Raw genomic sequence first — 22259 nt, forward strand, 5'->3', positions numbered from 1 at the left:
TGTTGGTACCAGACTCACATTTCTGGGTCTCTTCCTCGACATTTTAGACTTGCTCTTGTCCTCGTAGTGCCTGCCCACCACCTGATCCGGCCCAGAGTCTGGAACTTAGCACCTCGGACAGCTCCTGCAAGGTGCAGGGGCGGCCAGGCCTTCCTTCTCGCGAGTGCAGGAGCCGCGGCCCAGTAGAAGCTCGGGAATCTCGCGAGAGCAGCTGCTGCAGGCAGAGGTGGCGCGGGCGCGCGAGGAACTGGCCCAAGGCGCGCGCGTGCGCGAGCGCGCGTGTACCCCGCCTCCAGACCCGGAGCGGCTCGCGGCCGGCTCCGAGCCGCATCGCTAGGTGCAGGGCAGCGCTGTGGCCTTTCCGCAGCCGAACGACAGCGGCGGGTGAGTCCCGGGCCCTAGGGCCCAGAGAAGGGCTTTGCAGGGAGGTTGGGCGCAGGTGGAGAGTGGGTCACCCCATCTCCAGTTTTGTACCTGCTACGCTTCACCTTTGGATGCAGGGGGCAGGTCGAGCTGGAGAGGTGGAGAGTCGAGGTGACCTTCCCTGTTAGGGCGGGGGAAGAACGTTTCGGGTGACCCAGGCCTCCCCCAGCCCTCACCATCCCCATTCCCGGCTCCCGCAGAGGGAACCCGGGTCTTGGATGACGTCAGACTCCTGGATTCTGGAACCTGGGCCTTGGGCCCACCTGGCGTTCCCAGCAAACAGTCCTCCTCCTGGGGCCCTCCTCCTGGCGCACGCGGGCCGGGAGGGGTGCTCCTGGAGGCGGGGTGACTGTGGCCTCTTTGGGGGTCCTTCCTGACAAGAGGCGCCTGCAGGAGGAGTAGTTGTGTTCCCCAGCCCCCACCTAACCTAGGCGGCGGGCCTTTGGGCCGCTGGTCTGAGCCGCCTCCGGTTTTCGGGGATGGGGGCATTGGTTTGAGCCTGGGGTCCAACGGGGCTTCGGGGTGGTATGTGGAGGGCCCAGATGAACCTCGCTGTAACGCTGACAGGAGTCGGTCACGAGGATGGGGGGAGATACTTGGGAACCCGTCTCGGTCCCTGCCTCTGGGAGCCCCCAATCTAGAGGATGGGGGAAGCAAGTAGAGTCTTGGATAGAGAATTTGCCATCTCAGGCGGTTCAAACGAGTAATGCCCCAGATCCAGGATAAGGAGTTTAGGGAGGGCCAGGTAGACTTTTCTGTGGACCCCAGGAGCACAAGGAGAAAGGGAGACGAGCCAGTGAACAAGAGCCTCCTCTTGGAGGAGGTGAGATTTGGATGAGAAGAGGGGTAAAGGAGGGCACTTCAGGAAATGGTTTGGACTAAGGCCTAGAGAGGGGAACCACGCATAGCTATTGGGGAGCCTAGCCTGTGAGCCCAGCCATGTGACTGACCCCCATGGGATGGGGAAGTCTGGAAAATTTTGTAGCTTATGTCCCACCTGTTCTGTCTCCAAGGGGCAGGCCTCTGAAAGAGGGGAATGGTTCTTGCAGAGGGATTTTGTTTGGGGCTGCCCAGATCTTCCTAGTTGAGATTTGATCTGGGTTTGGTGAGCCTGAGTTGCTGATAGAGGACTGACTGCTCAGTGGGCCACAGAAAGAGGGTCTTCTTAGGTCTAGCAAACCCTAGAGTTAGTAGGATCCTGGGAGAGGAGCTCTGGATAGTGGCCTTGGGCTCTGTTCCTTTTTAAACTTTTTCTCTGGCTGGCTGGCCACCTTTGAACAAATTGATTCCCCTCTCTGGGCATCTCTTTGCCAGCACGTTTCTCTTGGGATGAAATAATAAGACTAAGTACTGACCTCCCTTGAGGAGGCTGCTTGTTCTAGTTTAGAGCTTCCCTCTCAGTTTTTCTCCCTCTTCCTTTTCTTCCCTCTCCCTCTGCCTTCCTCTTCCTCTTCCTGTCCCTGCCCCCACCCGTACCCCCAGCTGTTCCTCTGCAGGCTGCACTTCCTTCTTGCTGACAGCCTGGAGTTTCTGAAGGTTTCCTGAAGGAAGTGAGGTACAGCAGGGTTCTTGAAACTGTGGACTTAGCCTGATTGTGGGAAGGGCATCCGTTGCTCCACTCCCACCCTTGGGCTTGGGAGTGCTACAGGAGGCTGAAGTCACAAGAATGGAAGGTTCCAAGCTCCTTTGCTCTGTGTCCACATCTTAAGCAAGAACGTGATTGACTTGTTCTCTGTGCTCTGTTCCGTGCTGAGTCCCTCCTGGAAGCCCCATCCATGATGGAACCAGGAAGAGATTGGATGAGAATGAGCATTCGTTGCCCAATAACTGGTTCAGAATATAAGTAGTGGGAGGCACAGCAGGGATGTCTAGATGGGCTTCCAGAAGAGGTGGGATATGAGAAAAATAGTAGGACTGAGAGGAATTAGCATGGCTCTGGTTTAGGCTCACTGGAAGCAGACGGGATGGCTCAATATGATCGGCATGAAGCTCGGAAGTGGGTCAGTGTGTGGACAAGAAGCAGAAGGTGGTGGGTGGGAGTTTTGTAGCTGATTGGCACAAGGCCTTGACTGCCAGGCACAAGATCAGTAGGGGCTACTGGAGAGTCATCACAGGACAGTGATAGCTGTGCTGGAAGAGTAGTGTTTTCTGAGAAAGAGTCAAACCCTGATGATGGGAAAGATTAAGGGCAGGAGGAGAAGGGGGCAACAGAGGATGAGATGGTTGGATGGCATCACTGACCCAGTAGAGATGAGTTTGAGCAAACTCCAGGAGATAGTGAAGGGCAGGGAAGCCTGGAGTGCTGTAGTCCATGTGGTCGCAAAGAGTCAGACACAACTTAGCAACTCAATAACTGGAGAGTCATCACAGGACTGTGAGCAATGCCAGGAGAGTAGTGTTTTCTGAGAAAGAGTCATAGTTCTGGGACATCAGGGCTGGGGATATGGGAAATGGGTGTAGGGTAAGGAGACCAAAGGTAGAGCTGGAGGGGGATACTTCCATCTTCACAGATAAGCTCTGGATGGGCAGAAAGAAAATGACTATTTCTGTGCCAAGCATGGGGCTCATGCTGGTGATTAGGGAGCCCTGGAACAAACCACAGGTCTCTGTCCTGATCTGAGGCCAGACTTGACTCCCTTCTTTTTGCCATGGACCTCACTCTTTACTGTGAGACCTGTCCCCTCAACTTCACAGAAATGAAATAAATTGTAGTCTGTCTTTTGAACAAAATTTCAGTTAGTGTTTGCTATCTTACTGATAATTGAGGAAGTGCTCCCTTAGGCCTGCATCTTTAGGGGATATGTAGCACTCCCAGTGCCTCCCAACATTATGAAAGACTCTCAGTTGAGGAATGAACTGCTACTTCTCTCCTTTTGCAGTTTAGGAGCTTTGGTTCGCGGAGGCTGGTCATTGCTGCTCCCCTCTCCCCCTGCCCAAGTATAAAGGCTAATCCCTGACAGAAGAGCAGAGGATCCTGGAACCTTCCATTCTTGTGACCTCAGCCTTCTGTAGCCCTCCCAAACCTAAGTTCTTTCTGGGCTAACAATGTACAAACAAGGCAGCCTTGCGCTGTGCTCTGGCCCTGAGCGCTGGCTTTCAACCATCAGTACTTTGCTACACTGACTTCTCTGTAACACCTTTGGGAGACAGCCTGGGACCAGAGGGGGGTCAGGTTGGAGCCAGGGTTGCAGCCTCCTTCCTTGAGGCTCCTACAGTCTAGCTGTTGCCTTCTGTCCCTCTGACTCTCTTCTTTGTTTTCCTGGAGAACATTGGTGTTGGACCACAGTCTCCCATTCCACATCCCATTGTCTCACGCGAGGTGATGCTTCCTTCAGCCACTCCTTCTGCCGGCTACACCTGAGTCTGGTCATCATTGGCATGTGGCCACCTCTGAAACCTTAAACCCCAGTATTGTTCTCTGACCACAGTCCAATTTCTGCTTTACCTACCTTGGGACCTCAAGGAGACCTCAAGTTCTCTGACACTTCCATTTTCTCTATCTTGTGAACATGGCACCTACCGTGTCCTTCCTGGACTCCACGGTCATGGATTTTAACTGGCTCTTGCCCTCAGTGACCATGCCATGGCCTGTGTGTCCCACCCCAGAGCAGACCACTTCTCCCCCCATCCCCCCAGTTCTGGATTCTACACTAAGAATGTGGAAAGCTTCTGGTGGCCGTCACATACTGGGATAGTCTCATTCTGCTTCTATGGAGGGTCTCCAGCCTCAGCTGTCCCTTCATCACTTCTCAGGACTGTCATCACTTTCCTCTTCCCATCAGCTGTCCATCCTCTTCCATGGGAAGAGTAGGTCAAACTTGGACCATTATCCCAAAGCCCCTGAACTCATGTAAAGGGTTAGTTGAGTGGTGTATGTGGAAGTTGGAACCATACCTGTGTTTCTCTACTTTTTGAATCTTAGGGCTCCTAGTCTAATACACCCACTCTGCTATGGATGCCAGCCCTTCCTGTCTCCTGAGATATCAGTGTCTGTCAGCAGTTTCCCCCTCTACTGTATCTTTAGTATCTCTGCTGTTTTTCCTTAACAATACCATCTGCCCTGCTTATTAATGTGCTCAAGTCTCCTATCTGGAAAAATCTATCTAACTGTATGTCTTCCTCTAGCTGCTGCTGTTTTAAATCTATGACTTTGTGAATAGTGGTATAGAAAAGTGATATAAAACTGTTGTAGACATTTTAGAAAATAAAGATAAAAGAAAGACAATAATATAATCTCACTATCAAGAGATATCTATTAATCCTTTAATGTATGGTATTTCACTCTTGACACTCATATTCTCTGTGTTACATTAAAGTCTCAGCTGAGTTTTTTTAAAAATTAGTCTGCTAGACTTATCCCTCTTCCTCTCCTCATATTCCCTCATTTCTTGGCAACTGCCCTCTGCCCCACCATGCCCTGAAACCGTGAGCTTCTAATTGCCAGAATCAGCCTGCGTCACAACTGACTGCTCCGTGACCATGGACATTGCTGACCTGGTTGACCAGTCAATAAAAAGGTTGAAATAACCTGTATTCATTGACGTGAAACATTTTCATGAGATACTGTTGATTGGAGAAAACTAGGTTATAAACTAGCATGTATAAAATGATCTCAGTTTTGTCATATATGCTTGTGTGTGTGTGTGTGTGTGTGTGTGTGTGTGTGTGTGTGTTTTCAGTTGTGTCTGACTCTTTGCAACCTCATGAACTGTAGCCTACCAGGTTCCTTCCTTCTCCACATATATGCTTACTGCTGCTACTGCTAAGTCACTTCAGTCGTGTCCAACTCTGTGCGACCCCATCCCTGGGATTCTTCAGGCAAGAACACTGGAGTGGGTTGCCATTTCCTTCTCCAATGCGTAAAAGTGAAAATTGAAAACGAAGTTGCTCAGTCATGTCTGACTCTTCAAGACCCCATGGACTGCAGCCTACCCGGTTCCTCTGTCCATGGGATTTTCCAGGCAAGAGTACTTATGTATACATAAAAACCAGAAACCTAAAGGTCAGACTGTTAAAGGGGTGACCTCTGAGAAGGTGGATTTTGGAAGAACTTGTATTTTCTCCTTTATGGACTTTGATTTTTTTTAACTTGCAGATATTTTTATGTATGTTGCTAAAAAGCAACATAATTTCACTTTATTAAAAAAAACTTTGAGGTTATATTTTTTCAAAAGAAGAATAGAATCCTTCAGTGGCTCCCAAGACTCAGAGGATAAAGCTCAAATTCTGCTCATGGCCTTTTAGGCCAGGATGACTGGCCCCTCCCATCTCTTGGTCCTATTTTTGCCTTTTTTTCACTCCTTCCACTTTAGGCTTTATCTGTGCTCTGCTTCTTTCTGTTTCTTAAATTTGCCGTGCCGTAGTTCTGACCTTCCCTTTGCATGTGTTTTTCTGGTTCTTTCTTTTCCTGGCCAACTCTTATTTATCCTTCAGGATTCAGCTCTGATATCACCTCCTCTGTGAAGCCCTCCCTGGCTCCTCCAGGATGGACCAGGCAGGTGCTCCTCTGGGTTCCCACTGTTTTGTGTACTTGCTCTTTCTGGAGCACTTCTCAGACTGTGTTATAATTGCCCACTGACTTAGTCACATCCTCTACTCTTACCTCGTCCCTTTTGCCTCAAACTTCTCTCCCATATTACAGAGAAAATTAAAGCAGATATGTGGGACTCTCCCTGTCCTTTCCAAGGCCTCAGACCTCCCCCATCTGCTTGCATCATGTTTTTCTTCCCACCTCCTTGCACTGGACCCCATGCTTCTCCCTATCTCAAGGGCTTGCTCCATTAATTAACATCTGTGTCTATTGTATTTGCAACTCTTCCCTGGAACTTTCCATCTCGAGCTTATTAACATCCTAAACAAACAACCTTGAGCCGTGGTCCCTCCTTGAACCTCTTGGCTACCCAAGTATTATTACTCTATTTCTGTTCTCCAACAAGGCAGGCTTCTTCAAATTGTTGTCTATACCTGCTCTCAGCTTACATGTTCAACTATTAATGTATAGTTTGGCTGCTACCACCCCCAACCCCTCAGCCCAGCTCCTACCACCCCCAGAGTAGTTCATGCTGAGGTCACAGGTGACTTACTGTTGCTGAGCATACTGAACATTTTTCAGTCCAGCCCTTTTGATGCTGGACCTCTCAGTGGCATCTGTCACATTTGTCCACTCTCTACTCCTGGCTTTGGAGACTTCACACTCTCCTGGTTTTCCTCCTGCCTCATCAACTGCTCCTGCTCATTCTTTGCCAGCCCTTCTGCTTGATTTTTCTTTTCATTTATTTATTTATTAAACAGGTAATACATGTACACAATTCATAATTCAAAAAGATGTCCTGAATTTCATCAATTCTAAAATAAACATTTTGGTATTTCTGAAAACATTTTAATGTCTGTGACTTTAAAATTTCGGCATCTTATCATTATGAATTGGTGGGTTTTATTTTCTTTCTTTTGGTAAATAATATAATGATCTAAAAGTTGATGGTGTCTTGGATTTGATGGTATAAAGATACATAGTAAATGGGATTTGCCTGGCCGACGAGTGGTTAAGACACCATGCTTCCACTGCAGGGGGCACAGGTTTGATCCCTGTCTGGAAGATCCTGCATGCCTCATGGTGTGGCCAAAAATAGAAGAAAAAAAAAAACCAGATACATAGTAAAAATTATTCCTCCCATCTACTCCACGTCTGTGCAGTTCCTCTGTCCCCCAGGAATCACAATTATTATTTTTTTTATTGATGTCCTACTAGAGATTCTTGATTCTTTGTGTGTATATAGCCAAATGCAACTATATATTTTTTCCCTGACTTAAAATATTTGTCTGTTTTTATGAAGAGCTGACTCATTTGAAAAGACCCTGATGCTGGGAAAGATTGAGGGCAGGAGGAGAAGGGGACAACAGAGGATGAGATGGTTGGATGGCATCACTGACTCAATGGACATGGGTTTGGGTAGACTCCGGCAGTTGGTGATGGACAGGGAGGCCTGGTGTGCTGTGGTTCTTGGGATCACAAAGAGTCGGATATGACTGAGCGACTGAACTGAACTGAGCTGATGAAATGTAATGACATATATTACTTTCAGGTGTACAACATAATGATATTTGTATATATTATGAAATGATCGCCCTAAGTTCTAATACTGAACTGCCAGGAAATTTCCTGATTCTTTTTGCAGAACAGTTTGAAAGAAAGTAGCAGACAAGACACAATATTTCTTTTTTAAAAATTTTTTCATTTATTTTTATTAGTTGGAGGCTAATTACTTTACAATATTGTAGTGGTTTTTGCCATACATTGACATGAATCACCCATGGATTTACATGTGTTCCCCATCCCTATCCCCCGTCCTGCCTCTCTCCCCATCCCATCCCTCTGGGTCTTCCCAGTGCACCCGCCCTGAGCACTTAAGACACAGTATTTCTAAATACTTCACCATGTGTCTCCTAAGAACCAAAGTATTATTCTATGTAACCACAACACCTAAGAAATTTAACACTTAACGGTGATATCTTCTATTTAGTCTGTATTCAAATTTCTTTACTCATCCTAAAAATGTCCTTTATAGCTATGATTTAAAAATCCAGGACCACTCATTGCTCTTGGTTGCAATCTCCTGCAAGTCTCCTCCCTGAGTCCCTCTGCCAGTTTCTGTCTTTCATGACATTAACATTTATCTGGGAGAATTTCCCACAATCTGGACTTGTCAGATTCTTTTTTATAATAATTGTTTTCAGATTAAACATTTTGGCAGTAATACTACATAGGTGATGTTGTGTTCTTGTATGTGTATCACGTCAGGAAGCACATAATGTCCTTTTGTCCCATTATCAGGCAAGTTTGAGAAGTTTGGTCATTTGGCCTGCCAGATCCTTTCATTATAGAAGTAACTTTTCTCTCTTGTGATTAATAAATAATGTGGTGGGGGCTGATACCCAGACTGTGTGTCTCCCCTCTTCCCCAGCCATCTTTCACCCAGTGGTTTAAGCAGCCATTGAGAGTCCTTGCCTGTGTCAGTTCTGCATAGGGGTTACAACATGATGATTTAAAAAATTATATCATTCCTTCTGTCTTAGAACTTTTCCTTCCCATCTCCCTTTCTTTTGTGTGTTATATTGAACTTTCACATTCTTTTCTTTCAGTGTTATCATCCCTAACTGATATTATTCATATTTTTCCTCCAGCTTTTTATCTTGAAAGCTTTAAAGTTGAAAGAATAAAACAAGGGACACTCATGTAACTTCCCTGAGATTCACCAACTGTTAACATTTGCTGCATTGCTTTGATTCTGTCTATATCTATTCATTATTCCTTATTTTTTGAACTATTTGAAGATTCAGATATCACAACACTTTATCCCTAAGCACTGAAGCACATATTTCCTAAGAAAAAGGACATTTTCCTGCATAACCTCAAGAACACTACCACACCCAAGAAATGTAATATAGACCCAAATAATACTATCTAGAGCCTCTATTCAAGTTTCCTGATATCCCATTGTTTCCACCTTGAACCAGAATCCAATCAAGGTTTACACTCAGTTTTTGTTGCCATATAGCTTTAGACTCCGTTAGGTTAGAGAATCCCGTATCTTTTTTTTTCTTTTTTTTTGTCTTTTAGGATGTTGGCATTAAAAAAATCAATTAATTTATTTATGGCTGTGCTGGTCTTCTTTGCTGCCTGCAGACCTTCTCTAGTTGAGAGGCGTGGAGGCTGCTTTTTGCTGTAGTTTCTCTTTGTGGTGTCTTCTCCTGTTGTGGTGCTCAGGCTCTGCGTACACAGGTTTCAGGAGTTGTGGTGCATGGGCTTAGGTACCCTGAAGCACGTGGGACCTTCCAGACCAGGGGTCGAACCCATGTCCCATGCATTGGCAAATGGATTCTTAACCACGGGACCACCAGGGAGGTCCCGGATGTTGGCATTTTTTTTTAATGTCCTGGCCAGTTTAGTTTATAGAATGCTCCACAACTTGGATTTGACTGATTGTTTCTTTTGACTAGATTCAAGCTAAATATCTGGGGGCAGGAATACTGCATAGGTGATGCTGTGCCCCTCCTGGTATATCACTGTCCCATTATTGGTGAGTTTGACCACCTAGTTAAGATGGCGTCTGCCAACTTTTTTCACAGTAAAAGTGCCTGTTCTCCTTTGTAATTACTAAGTCATCTTCGAGACGCTGTGACTGTCTTCTTCCCCAACAATCTTTCACCTAGTGAAAGACTTAGCAGCCATTGCAGATCCTTGTGTGAATCAGCTATGACATTCATGGTTGCAAAATTAGAAGATTTTCTAATTCTGTTACTCCTACATTTATAGCTAGCATTCTTCTGCAAAGAAGAGCTTTCTTTCTTACTTCCTCCCTCATTTAAAAAATGAGTGTCACTTTGGATTATTTTTTAAACTCAACATATTATATTACTGTCATTATTTTTGATGCTCTGAATTCTCCCAAATTTGGGTGATTGGTAGGTAGCCCCTTCAAATTGGTGTCCTTTTGACATGTTCTAATTAGCTGAATTCCTGCTTATTTCTGGCACCACAAGATGTTCTAGGCTGATGTTGTATTTCTTTGTCTTGGCTTGTGACCAACCACATATTTTTAAAGACATGAGTTCATATCGATGCCTCCAATTCAAATCCAGCATCACAGGACTCTTTCTTATCTTCCCATATTCCATATTCTGTCTCCGTATCTAACATTGAGAACCCAGGTTCCAACAACACAAACACATTCTCTCATATGTTCTCTGCTACGGTACATACGAAAAGTTTCAGTCACCACACTAATACCAACAGTAAACCTGCTAAGATTTTAGATTTCTTTCTAGTTGTTTTTGCTCTTGAGATAGATCCTTTTAAGAGAACACAGAGTACTGAGATCAAGCCACTTTGCCAGTTCTTTTTCCTGTGTGATTGTGTTATCAATTTGCTGTACAGATAGCTTAATTTGTTTTTGTTTATTTCAATTTTAGTGGTTCTCTCCAATATATATATATATGTTTTGTGGCTGTGTCGCCCAGAATGCAGGATCTTAGTTCCCTGTCCTGGGTTCCAGCTGAACCTGGGACCCCAGCAGTGGGAGCTCAGAGTCTTAACTACTGGGCCACCAGGAAAGTCCCTGTGTTTATTTTAGGTTTAGACTTTGATTTCTTTTGGGTGTAAGTTTTTGAATACATAAGACATTGTATGTAAAAAAAATATGTAAAAATATTTATGCGGAAAAGTCTCACTACTCGTCCTAGCCCTTCCATCATATGGATGACCATTTCATTAATTTCTTGTTTATTCTTTCTGTATGTCTCTTGCAGAAACAAACATAAATGCATGTTCTTCTTTCTCCTTCTTTTATATAAAAAGTAGCATTCGAATTATAATAATTTGTACTCTGCTTTTTATTTTTTTTGGCTACTTCTTGTGGCTCATGGCATCTGTTTCCTGGCATCTTAGTTTCCTGACCAGGGGTTAAACCCATGCCCCCTGCAGCAGAAGCGCCAAGTCCTAACCCCTGGGCTGCCAGGGAATTCCCTGCTTTTTCTACTTAACAGTATATACTGGAAATCATTCCATAGAAGTTCAGAGATACCATCTTCATTCTTTTTTACAGCTACATGTTACTCTATTGAATGATATACAAAGTTTATTCGAACAGTTGCTTCCAACATTTTGCTACTGTAACATAGCATCATCCTGAAAACATGTATTTGTTGTTTCTTATTTGTGGGCAAATAACTAGAGTAGGATTCTGGGGACAAAAGCAAAAAATACTTTTATTCTCCTCTCCCCTGTTTTATTTTTTTTAAACATGAAAAGTAGCATAAAATATTCTATACATTGCATTTTTTCAACTGCTTGTAATTGCGGAGCTCTTTCCATATCAGTATTTTTAGAAATAACTGTGCCTGCATGCTCAGTCACTCAGTCATGTCCAACTCTTTGCGACCCCGTGGACTGCAGTGTGCTAAGCTCTGCTGTCCATGGAATTTTCCTGGCAAGAATACTGGAATGGGCTGCCATTTCCTCCTCCATGGAGAAATAGTCAGTACAATTTATTTAACCAGTCTGCTGTTGATAGACATGTCAATTGTTTCCAATCTTTTGGTATTACAATGTTACAATTAATGCAGCTATGTAAAAGAACCATTTCATGCTTGTCTTTGTCATGCCTATCTTTTCTATTTGTGGTAGATGCTGTTAGGTTTTTACATCTGTATTTGATTTCATATCACAAAGAGACCACAAAAGATTATGATGGCCTAAACTTCAGTAGAGCCAGAGGAATTTGACTAGAACTCTGGGAAGGTTTGTTTTTCTTTTAAAGCAAACTCTTAATTGAAGTATAACAGGTAGAAAAGTGCACAAATTGTAATCGTATGCTTGAGGAATTTTCACAAAATCAACCCCTCGTATCAGCAACACCCAGGTCCAGGAACCGAACATGACCAGCACTCTGATGCTTGTGTTCCCTTTACTCTCCTGACTTCTAACACCATAGATTCGTTTTGCCTGATTTAAACTTTATAGAAATTTCTGCCCACTTTTTTTTTCTTTTTACTATTTTTATTTATCTATTTATTTGGCTGTGTTGAGTCCTAGTTGCAGCACTTGGGATCTTCAGTCTTCCTTGCAGCCTGTGGCATCTTTTAGAGAGAACTCTTAGTTGCGGCATGTGAGATCTAGTTCCCTGGCCAGGGATTGAACCCAGGTACCCTGCGTTGGGAGCATGGAGTCATAGCCACTGGGACCACCAGGGAAGTCCCTCTGCCCAAATTTTGCTGTTGCATTGCCTTAGTGTTTGGCCATAGACCATTTTCTGCTTTTCAGTGTATCTGTATTTATCTTTCAAAGTTACTGTTCTGGTAAAATGCTCTCATTTGCTTCCTTAACCTTCACTCACCAACCATTACCTGATGTCTGTCTCAGCACAGGCCTCCTGCTAAGCTCTTGACCCAGATATTCCCAAAGCCTACAAGGCTTTGTCCTGTCTGGAGGTTCTCACAGCACCTCAGACTCCGTATGTTCACGATGAAGCTTCTCTTCTTCTCTGGAGCCCTGCGCCTCTTCTCATGATGGGGTTCTCAGTAAACAGCCCACCAGTTGCTCAGTGGTTTAAGCTGGCAGAGAGTCTTCATGAGGGCCTCCCTCCCCAGAGCCACCTTGGAGCCCCTTCTAATTGGCCTCCTAAGTGCCTCAAGAATCCCACTCTGCCCACCTCCATTCCTGCTCCCTCTCCACGCGCTCTCTGCTTTGGCCGCAGTGGCTTTCTTTCCCTTATTCGGAAGCATGAAGCTGTTTCCCACCTCAGGATCTGTGCAAGCTTTCCCCCCTGCGCAAGAGGCCGCCCTGCCTTAGGCAACTTCTCTGTGCTCTTCAGGTCTCCCCTTACGGTTTTCTTGACTCCCCAGACCAGGTCACCTAATATATGTTGTGCATGTTTTCATAGCCATCCTTCTCTTTTATACTGTTCACGGCCAAGGTTATTGATTGTTTCATGCCAATGGCAAGGCCCACTTCTTCATGCTCTCTCCCCAGTGCCTGGCAGATTATAAATGCTCAAGAAGTGAATGAATGACTGGAGACAAAGGCAGGGGGAGGGGAGCCCAGCCTGTGACTGAGGCCAGAGCTCTGCTGTGTTCGAGGTCAAGAATAGAATTTCCTCAAGCTTTCTCTGTCACTTGACTTGCACCTGCTTGAGGTGGCCTCCCAGGTTCCTTTCCCACCCTCTCCTGGGATTTTCTGGAAATAGATTTTACGCCTGGAGGTCAAGGGCAGGAGTCCCTAGAAGGGTAGAGCTGCTGGAATGGTGGTTCTATGAGATGGGTCCTGCCCCAGGGAGTTTCCAGCCCAGCTGGGGCTGAAAGAAGTACTTGGCTGGGTGAGCCATGATCCTCAACCTTCACTGACTCTTCTTTCCTTCCAGTTTGAGACAAAGAGGCGTGGACAGGCCACTGGGCCAGCGGGTGCCATCATGTCAGGTAAGGGGAGGGTGAATACATGTGGGTAGGATGTGACAGTGATGTAGGGTGGGTGGCCCTTTTCCTGGTCTGTTTATACCCCTTAGTTTTTGAAGATCAGATTCTTTCAGTCCTCTTGCCCCTGGGTTTCCCCTGGTCCCCCGCCAAGACTTGTCTATTAAAGACCCTCACTGTCTAGCTGTCTGTCAGACCTCTGAACCTGGGGACCAGGGATAGCTCATCCTGACGCCCTGGCCCTCCTGTCCATCTGACTGATGAGTGGCATGGCTAGCTCAGTCCGCATCCTTTCTGTCACCATTACTCTCTAATACTCTTGAGACCTTTTCCTTTTGGTTTCCGGGTTGTCTGGTTTCCAAAGGCTCAGAACTGGAGAGCTGTAGGGACTATCTAGTTTGACCCCCATCCCACTGGATAAATGGAGGTCTGGAGAGAAGGGTGATGACTAAATCTTGGAGTGGAGGCTGGAACCCACATCTCCAGACTCACCATCCTGCTGCTTCTGCCCAGAACTACCTCTGACCCAGTGTCCACGCCTGATGGACGGTGTTTACTGTCTTTATTCTTCTGACAGTGATGCTGCCTCAGGGCCACTTTGGAGACCCAAGGCAGCAGGAAAGCTGGTGGGGATGGTAAAGTGGCCTGTGGCCACAGCGGCCAAGAGGGCAGCCCAGGCCAGGGAAAGAGTGATCATATCAGGTCATCGGGGAGGGGAATATTCAGGGTGAAACTGTGTAATGTGCCTTGCCTACAGAGAAGGTGAACAACTTCCCACCACTGCCCAAATTCATCCCGCTTAAGCCATGTTTCTACCAAGACTTCGAGGCCGATATCCCTCCTCAGCATCTCAGCATGACCAAGCGCCTCTACTACCTCTGGATGCGTGAGTGCTGTGGGGTGGGGGTGTTCCAGAACTGGGGAGCGGGGGAGGGGGGTGCCAGCGGGTGCTGGGCATTGGGACGGGGTGCCCCCAGGCCTGGGTCCTTCAGCCTCACCTGCAGCATCTGTGTGGGCCAGTAAGCCTATCCCTGCCTGACTGCTGCAGGCTCCTCTCCTGGGCCGACTCCCCAGCTAGGCCTCAGTTTCCCTCACCTCCTGTCTAGGCCTCTCCTCATGCCCCAGTCACAGAGCAGCTGGGTGTGTGTGAGCAGTCTCTGCCTGTAGTGCAATTCCTCATTTATCTTCTCATGGGAGTGGTTTTCCAGGGAACCTCCGGTGATTACCTCAGGAGTCTAGATTTGGAGAGGAATCCTCCCCTCAAAGCCTCGTTTTTCTTACTTTCTCTGGAAGACTACTCCAAAAGAATGTTCAGTTGGGATATAGTGGCCAAGCTGGGCTGGTCACTCCACTTCCCAAGGAGCAGCTTCCTCATTTGTAGGAAAGAGGGTACTGGCTCAGTGATCGCCTTGCTTCCATGTAGATCTGTGTTAAGAGCTCGAGTTCTCATGTTCTAAGATTTTGAGGTTGAGAGTTTAAAGGCCCCAGTTTCTGATGGCCTTATTACGTTAGAATAATTATGACAAGGGTACTAGATCAAATGAGCTGGAGAGAGATGGGACTGTGAAGAGAGATGTAAACTGATAGAAAAACAGGGTAAAAAAAAAACCTAAAACTGAAAACAAAACAAAACAAAAACAGGTTGATGGGTGTTCTATGTAAAGAGCAAATAAAATCAGTGAGAACACCATGATTCCAGGAAATCTGGTGGTAATAAATAGGGATGAGGGAAATAGAGCAGAAACTCACAGAAAGAAATGCTAACCCTCATTGTGAGGGGCTCTGAGAGGGGTGTACCTCTTATGTGACAGCGTTGTCAGGCCAGACTTGGGGAGCAGTGGCCCTGGGCTCTGGGGACTCTGCCCCTGAGAAGATCTCATCCAGGAGCTGGATTTAAGGGCTATAAATATCTTCCTAAGTCCTTACTAGGTGCTGGCCAGATGCTTTGTTCCCAAGGAAATGTATATAACCCTTGAGATGCTTAAAGAGTTCTATTCAAAAGCCAAGACCATAGATGCCTGGCTGTTTGAGGCCAAGATTAAGCCTGCCTTCCTTTGTTTATTCAGCAAGTCTTTTTTTTTTTTTTTAATTTATTTTACTTTTGGCTGTGCTGGATCTTCGCTGTGGCATGAGGGGTCTGTGGCATGCAGGGGCTTTTTTCCCCCGTTGGGGTGTAAGGGCTTCTTGTTGTGGAGCACGGGCTCTAGAGTGCACGGGCTCAGTAGTTACCCTGTGGCACGTGGGATCTTAGTTCCCTGGCCAGGAATTGAACCTCCGTCCCTTGCATTGGAAGGTGGAGTCTTAACCACTGGACCACCAGGGGAGTCCTTGTTCAGCAAGTCTTTGTGGAGCCTTAAAGGGACTTGGGCTAATAATAGAGGAAGGGAGCAAGTACCCTTATGTCCAACGAACTGGGTGTGTGTTAGTGCCAGCATCAGATGAGGAGACTTGAGGTCCCTGCTGGCTGTAACTCAGGGATACAGTGATTCAGAGGTTCAGTTATACAGTAGGTCGGCATGGAAGAGAAGGTGCCTGAGTCTTTCTCTTGGGGAACCTCTAGTTTGGTTGATGGGCTGGGATTTGTCCTTTGGGAAACATGAGAGCACCCAAGTTGTTAGGAGATCAGAGGGATGGGAGGTGAATAAGACTGCAATAATGAAAGAAGGCTTCTTGGAGGAGGTGGCGTAATAGGATTAAAGACAGACTGAGATCCCAGTCACTGCTGCCTGCCCTGTATAAGTGTGGGGCAGATGGTACAATGACGTAAAGAGACATTTCCTTTTCCTTTCCCCTTTTCATGCCCTACCTTGCAAGAGAAGATGGAAGATGGGTTTCCTGTGCCATGGGCTTGGTGATTGCTGTGGGTTTGGGAAGGCCAGGGGCTGAGGCCATACTTATAAGAAGAGCATTTCTCCCAGGCTGAGGCTTTGGGGCTCTTCAACAGGACTCGCTAGGCTGAGACTCTGAGTTCCTGATCGGGGGAGAGTCTTTGTTCTCTGGAGTTCTCAGATCCCCAGGAACGGGTGTGTGTTTTGGGGGGTTGGTCTGAGCTCCCAGTTATCTTTCTTACAGTCTATACCCGCTCTGTGTGTATGTTATATGTGCATCTTATGTATCTCTGTGTGTGTGTTGGCTGATGTGACTTGTGGGTATGCATCTGTATAAATGTGGTTTGCATGTGTGTTTGTGTTTGTCTATATCCTTCTGTGCTTCTGCTGTTTGCCCGTGTTTGATTGTGGGTCTGTGTTGAGTTATGGGGGTATATGTCTGTGTATGGGTGCTTGTGGATTTCCGCATGGGCCTTGGTGTCCGTGTGCGTGTCTGCTGTCTGTCTGGTGTCTGTTGACGTGCTCCTGGGTCTGCAGTGAATAGCGTCACGCTGGCCGTGAACCTGGTGGGCTGTCTCGCGTGGCTGATCGGAGGCGGGGGAGCCACCAACTTTGGCCTCGCCTTTCTCTGGCTCATCCTCTTCACACCCTGCTCCTACGTCTGCTGGTTTCGGCCCATTTACAAGGCCTTCAAGTAAGTGATGGGTGCTGAACCCAGCTCCTAACCCTGTACCTTTGCCCGTCTCCCCTGTCTCTTCTCTACGTATTTTTCTCACTTTTTATTTTTGCTGTCCCCCGAGCTCACCTTCCCTTTTTCCTCAGCTCAGACTGTCAGGTAGGATTTAGGCTTCCTGGGAGCTCTAGGCTGGAGTGAGAGGGCTGGGAGTCAGAGCCTTCCTCTTAGGTCCTTCCTTCTTCACTCTACCCTTGGGTGGGACAACATAGAGACCAGACTGTTCTTGTTTTCCCTTCCCCAGGCAACTAGCTGCATGATAAATTTTGCCAGTGGGGCTCCCTGTCTTGGTTTAGCTGCCCATCCTGGTATCCATGAGGCTGGTTAATTTGTTGCCAAGTAGACCATCTACCCACATGCCAATGGGACAAGCCATCCATATACCACTGACACCATTTAACGTGCTAATGAGGGCATCCAACTCTGTGCCAAAGGGACTACCCATCCATGTGTCAGTAGGGCTAGCTGTCTTAGTGCCAGTGGGTGTCTGCCTTGTGGCAAGTGGGATTTTCAATCTTTGTACCAATGGATTATCCCTCTCAGTGCCAATCGGGCCTCTAGTATTAATCTTTGCCAATTGGATCCATCCATTTGTGTGCCAATTAGGTTATAATCTTGGTGCCAGTCATGTGTCCATTATTGTGCCAACAGCACTTTCTACCTTGTGGGGCCCTCCACTCTTGTACCACTGGAGCTTGATGTCTTGGGGCCAGTAGGGTTGTCCAACCCTTTGACATGGGTTTGTTTATTCCTGCCACAATAGACCCATCTATTTCTGTGCCAACCATCCATGTACCAGTGAGTGGTCCATTTATGAGGAGATCTCTCCCTATGCAATGTGGTACACACAGGTCTAACACATGGAAACTTACAAAGATCCATGGGTAAATGCTGTCCCATTTTGAACTCTTAACTAAGATCCACTGTGTTCTCACACTTAGAAGGACTTGAAAGTCGTAAAGGCAGGGAAGCTGTGTCCCTCTATCCAGGTGACAGGAGCCATCTCCTCTGTTGCAGGACTGACAGTTCCTTCAGCTTCATGGCATTCTTCTTCACCTTCATGGCCCAGCTGGTCATCAGCATCATCCAGGCTGTGGGCATCCCAGGCTGGGGTGTCTGGTAAGAGACAAGGGTGTCTGGGATTGACCCAGGGCTAGCTGGGTGGCAACTGGGGTGTGTCCTTTGCTTACTTCTGTGGGCTAAGCTGCCTGGCCTGTGGGAACACCATGAGTTATTAGAAGTGTGAAGGGATTCAGGATAACTTAGTAGTACAGCATAGCATCAGAGGAGAATAAGGCCATGGTTTTTAGGGGTGATGAGGGATATCAAGCATCATGAGATAACCCAAGAGAAGGAAGCCTTATGTTCTGAGAAGCTTGTTTCCCAAGCCAAGGGTTCTTCCTAAACCACTGACACAGGCCCTGTCCATCCATTGATATGGTCTCTCTCTGTGACAATGAGATGGTCCCTTACTCTAGTGGGGTGGCTCCTGGGGACCCGTCACTGTGCCAGGCAGCCCCACAGCTGGCCTGTTTCTGCAGCGGCTGGATCGCCACCATTTCCTTCTTCGGAACGAACATTGGCTCAGCAGTGGTGATGCTCATTCCCACCGTCATGTTCACAGTCATGGCTGTCTTTTCCTTCATTGCCCTCAGCATGGTATGTGGTCACCTCAAGAGCTACAGGGTGGTGTTGGGAGGGACCATGATCTGTAACAACCCTTCTCCCAAGTTACAGAAGGACCCAGTGGTCTTCCAAGGGACTCACTCTGGAATGGCTTGATGGACTTTGCTCCCAGCGCGCAGGGCACGGGTCGGAGGGAGGACTGGCTTTTTCGGTGACTTACCTCTGGCTCCCATGTCTTTTCTGGATGGGCTGCCTCTTCCCCTTGATTAACCCTTCCTTGTGCTCCTCCTCCTACAGGTCCATAAATTCTACCGGGGCAGCGGGGGTAGTTTCAGCAAAGCTCAGGAGGAGTGGACCACGGGAGCATGGAAGAACCCGCACGTGCAGCAGGCGGCCCAGAATGCAGCCATGGGGGCAGCACAGGGTGCCATGAATCAGCCGCAGACTCAATATTCTGCCACTCCCAACTACACATACTCCAATGAGATGTGAACCAGTCAAGCCGACCGGGAGCTGGCTGGGGGCCAGTGGGATGGGGGCTCAAACCACAGGGTCTGTTGGGGTGACCAAGCAGGGTTCCCCCTTCCCTTTTTCTCCTCCCCCACTTTGTACAAAGAATCAGAGTTATATATATATATATGTATATGTACCACCCCTCCCCCACACCCTCTGGACTCTGTTCTCAGCACCCTGAGAGCTGGGGGCTGCACTCGGAGCTGTCCCGTGCGGCGGTAGTTGTGTCTGTGTCCCCTTGTGAATAGTGTGCAGTGGAGGTCTCTTGTTGTGGTGCTAGATGTACGTTTAGAACTAAACCAGCCCCCCACCCTCCATCAGGCTGCTCCATTTGACCTCGGCCCTGAGACCCCTCATGGGGCAAGGGGAGGCATAGCAGAGAGCCTGACCCCCTCCCAAGGTTATGAGCTGAAACTGTTTCCAGTTTTGGTCTTCCTGGGAAGCAGCAGTATTTAGCACTCGTGGGGATGTTGGTGGGGAGGGTGGAGACCCGCAGGGGATCTCCCCTTGCTCCTTTGGCTCTGGGTCTCTGCCCTCCCCTCCTACCTCCCACAACCTCCTCCTCCATTTCTCTCTTCCTGCTTCCTGTGGTCTCTTCGCCTGCCCAGGGCTCCTCTCTTCCTCATGTGGCATTTCTTCATCTTCCTCCAGGCTGAGGGTCCTACTTGTATCTGCTCTTGAGACTGAAGCCCATTCTCAGATCCAGGAAGCAGACAGAGGACAGGGGAGCTGAGCTCTGAGCCCTGATGTGGGAGGGCACACAGCCAGAGATGTGGAGCCCTCCTGGGCACCTGACCCGCAGGGGATGGACATGCAAGGCAGGGTCCTCTCTTCCCTGCCTTGCCTTCTCCTCCTCTACTTCCCAGAGCCCCCTCGAGCCCCTCTGCCTGTGTCCCTCCCCACACTCGCAGCTGCTGTGGCCTGATTCTCCTGCCCTACCCCTACTGTGTGCTAGGTGATGTCTACCATCCACAGAGGCAGATTGCACTGCCTTCCCTGAAGAGCTGGGTGGTGTCTGGGCAGTTTTCAGGTGTAAAGGTGCAGCTGTGTGCTTGCTAAGTCATTTCAGTCATGTCCGACTCTTTGTGACCTCTTGCGGCCAGGCTCCTCTGTCCATGGGATTCTCCAGGCAAGAATACTGGAGTAGGTAACCATTTCCTACTCCAGGGGATCTTCCTGACTCAGGTTTCCTGCATTGGCAGGCAGGTTCTTTACCACTAGCGCCACCTGGGAAGCCCAGAGGTGCAGCTGGAACAAAGGATCTGTGAATAATTACTGGTCTCTGAGTGATGTCTGGTTGGCCCAAGCCCACTGGGCAGGTGCTGGGTGTCTCTGAATGACCACTGGATTCCTGGGAGCAATAGCTGTTCTGTTTGGGTTTGAAGGGATAGGCTCAGAGGACTGGTCCAGGAGGGGTGAGTCTTCTCCTCAGAGGAGAAGGTAGGCAGGACCAACTGAGAGGGGATCATGCATCCCCCCTGCCCCCACCCCCCCAGCTTGCTCTTGGGCATAGGGCAATTCTGGGCACTTGAACTCAAGGCCTAGGAAGAAGCACATGCCCAACCCTGTGTGCAAGCACAATAGCTGGAATGTGATTTCAGGTTAGGTGGGGTGGGAGGGGAGGTTCTCTGGCTCCTGTTTTTTATCACATCGAGATTACTTGCTCCCCTCTGTTTATTGGACTTGATTCTTAGCCCTTCCTCACCCCCATTAGAACCCCCTTTTCTTTCCAGGACAGTGATAGAGGACTGTGGGCCTGTTGTGTCCCAGGCATTGTGAGAATGTTGTTGGTAGAGGTCCTGGCTCTCTTGGAGGCCTGAAGAGGAGTGGGTTCTTATCCATGGAGCAGCTGCCCATTTCTCACTCGTCACCCCTACCTCCCACCTGGGTGATTTGGCTTGAAAAACCAAACTCCACCTGGCCACTCTGGGTGGCTCCAACTTAGAACGCAGCATCTGGATTTCCAAGAACCATCTGAGCTTTGAGATCCAGGTACTTCATTTTCCTACAAGGGGAACCAGGGCCTCTGGGAAGTTATCTTCCTAATGGCCCCTTAGGCTTGGGCCAGAGTGTGATTGACTCTCTCCTCTACCACTTTCTCTTTGGAAAGAAGTTGTCACAGCCCCTAGTACCCAAAAAGAGACCCTAGGTCTAGGTTCTTCCTTTTCTCTCTCCCCGCCCAGACCTCTGGCTCTCTTTCTCTTCCTCTCTTCGGTAACTCCAGGAGGCCTGTGGTCTAGCTGCCAGCACAGCATCCTTGACCTGTTGGATGCTCCCTCCCGTCAGCTTCCTGTCCTACCCGACTTTGCTCTTTCCTGGCTCAGACCTGTATGGCCATGCCCTGGCTCTGCCCTTTGGAAGACCTGCTATACCTGCGTGTGGCCCAGCTTGTCGAGGCCCTGGGATGCTGCATCTCCAGGCATCTATGCACTTTCCTGGGGAGGGAACCGAACGAGAAGTGGGGGCTGGGCACAGGTTCATCTCTGCTGGATGGTCTGGCTTGAGGGTGGGGTGCAGGAAGGCTGAGGTCAGTTCTAAGGTCAGGTCTTTGGCTAGTGACCTGCTTTTGCATTCTGCTGGTGCCCACTGCCCCTCCTTGTTTCTGGGAAACACAGACCATTCTCCAACTGGCAGTTGACCTGCCTGAGCCAATGTGTCTGTCTGTGGTAACTGAGTGAAACATAATAAAGGGGAACATTTGACCCTCTGTGTCCTGCTGTGTCATGTGTCTTCATGAGGGCCTGTGTGGAGCCTCACCATGGGCTGTGGGGCATGGAAGTAGGGTGGGTCCAGTGGGCCTGTCGCCTGTCATTCCCAGAGGTCAAAAGTCACACACTTCTGTGTGGTTCTTTCTCTGAGGCAGCCTTGAAATTGCTACAGAGTCCTTCTGCCTGTTAGGAGGAGTTCTGAGTTTCCTGAGAAAGAGCTGGATTCACATGCTGCAGCTAAAGATCCCCAGTGCTGCAACTAAAAGACTTCGCATGCAGCAGCTAAGACCTGGCACAGTCAAAAAAAAATTTTAATTAAAAAAATTAAAACAAAAAACATAGAAGATAGGCTCAGCAAAAGTATTATTAAGTACTGCAGTGATAAGCAGTGTGGGTGGGGCTGGGGGGATGAGGAGGTCAGACAACTGGCAGGCCCAGATGAACACAGGAAATACCAGGAACTTG

General features: G+C 48.0%; 1 protein-coding gene across 2 annotated transcripts; it reads left to right on the forward strand.

Annotated features, from left to right (window-relative positions):
* The first annotated feature begins 295 nt into the window (after positions 1–295).
* On the forward strand, positions 296–21788 carry SCAMP5 (secretory carrier membrane protein 5). Of its 2 annotated transcripts, XM_070477571.1 has the most exons (8): positions 296–384; positions 1906–1978; positions 13338–13392; positions 14144–14272; positions 16752–16908; positions 17965–18066; positions 18489–18606; positions 18871–21788. In XM_070477571.1, the coding sequence occupies exons 3-8, from the start codon at positions 13386–13388 to the stop codon at positions 19063–19065; spliced, it is 708 nt and encodes a 235-aa protein (XP_070333672.1). In that variant the 5' UTR covers positions 296–384; positions 1906–1978; positions 13338–13385; the 3' UTR covers positions 19066–21788. The 2 variants fall into 2 exon arrangements, with proteins under 2 accessions (XP_070333672.1, XP_070333671.1); XM_070477570.1 differs by lacking the exon at positions 1906–1978 and having other exon boundaries at positions 351–384.
* The last annotated feature ends 471 nt before the right edge of the window (positions 21789–22259 follow it).

This window comes from Odocoileus virginianus, chromosome 16 (genome assembly GCF_023699985.2).
Source record: "Odocoileus virginianus isolate 20LAN1187 ecotype Illinois chromosome 16, Ovbor_1.2, whole genome shotgun sequence".
NCBI classification, from domain to species: Eukaryota; Metazoa; Chordata; class Mammalia; order Artiodactyla; family Cervidae; genus Odocoileus; species Odocoileus virginianus.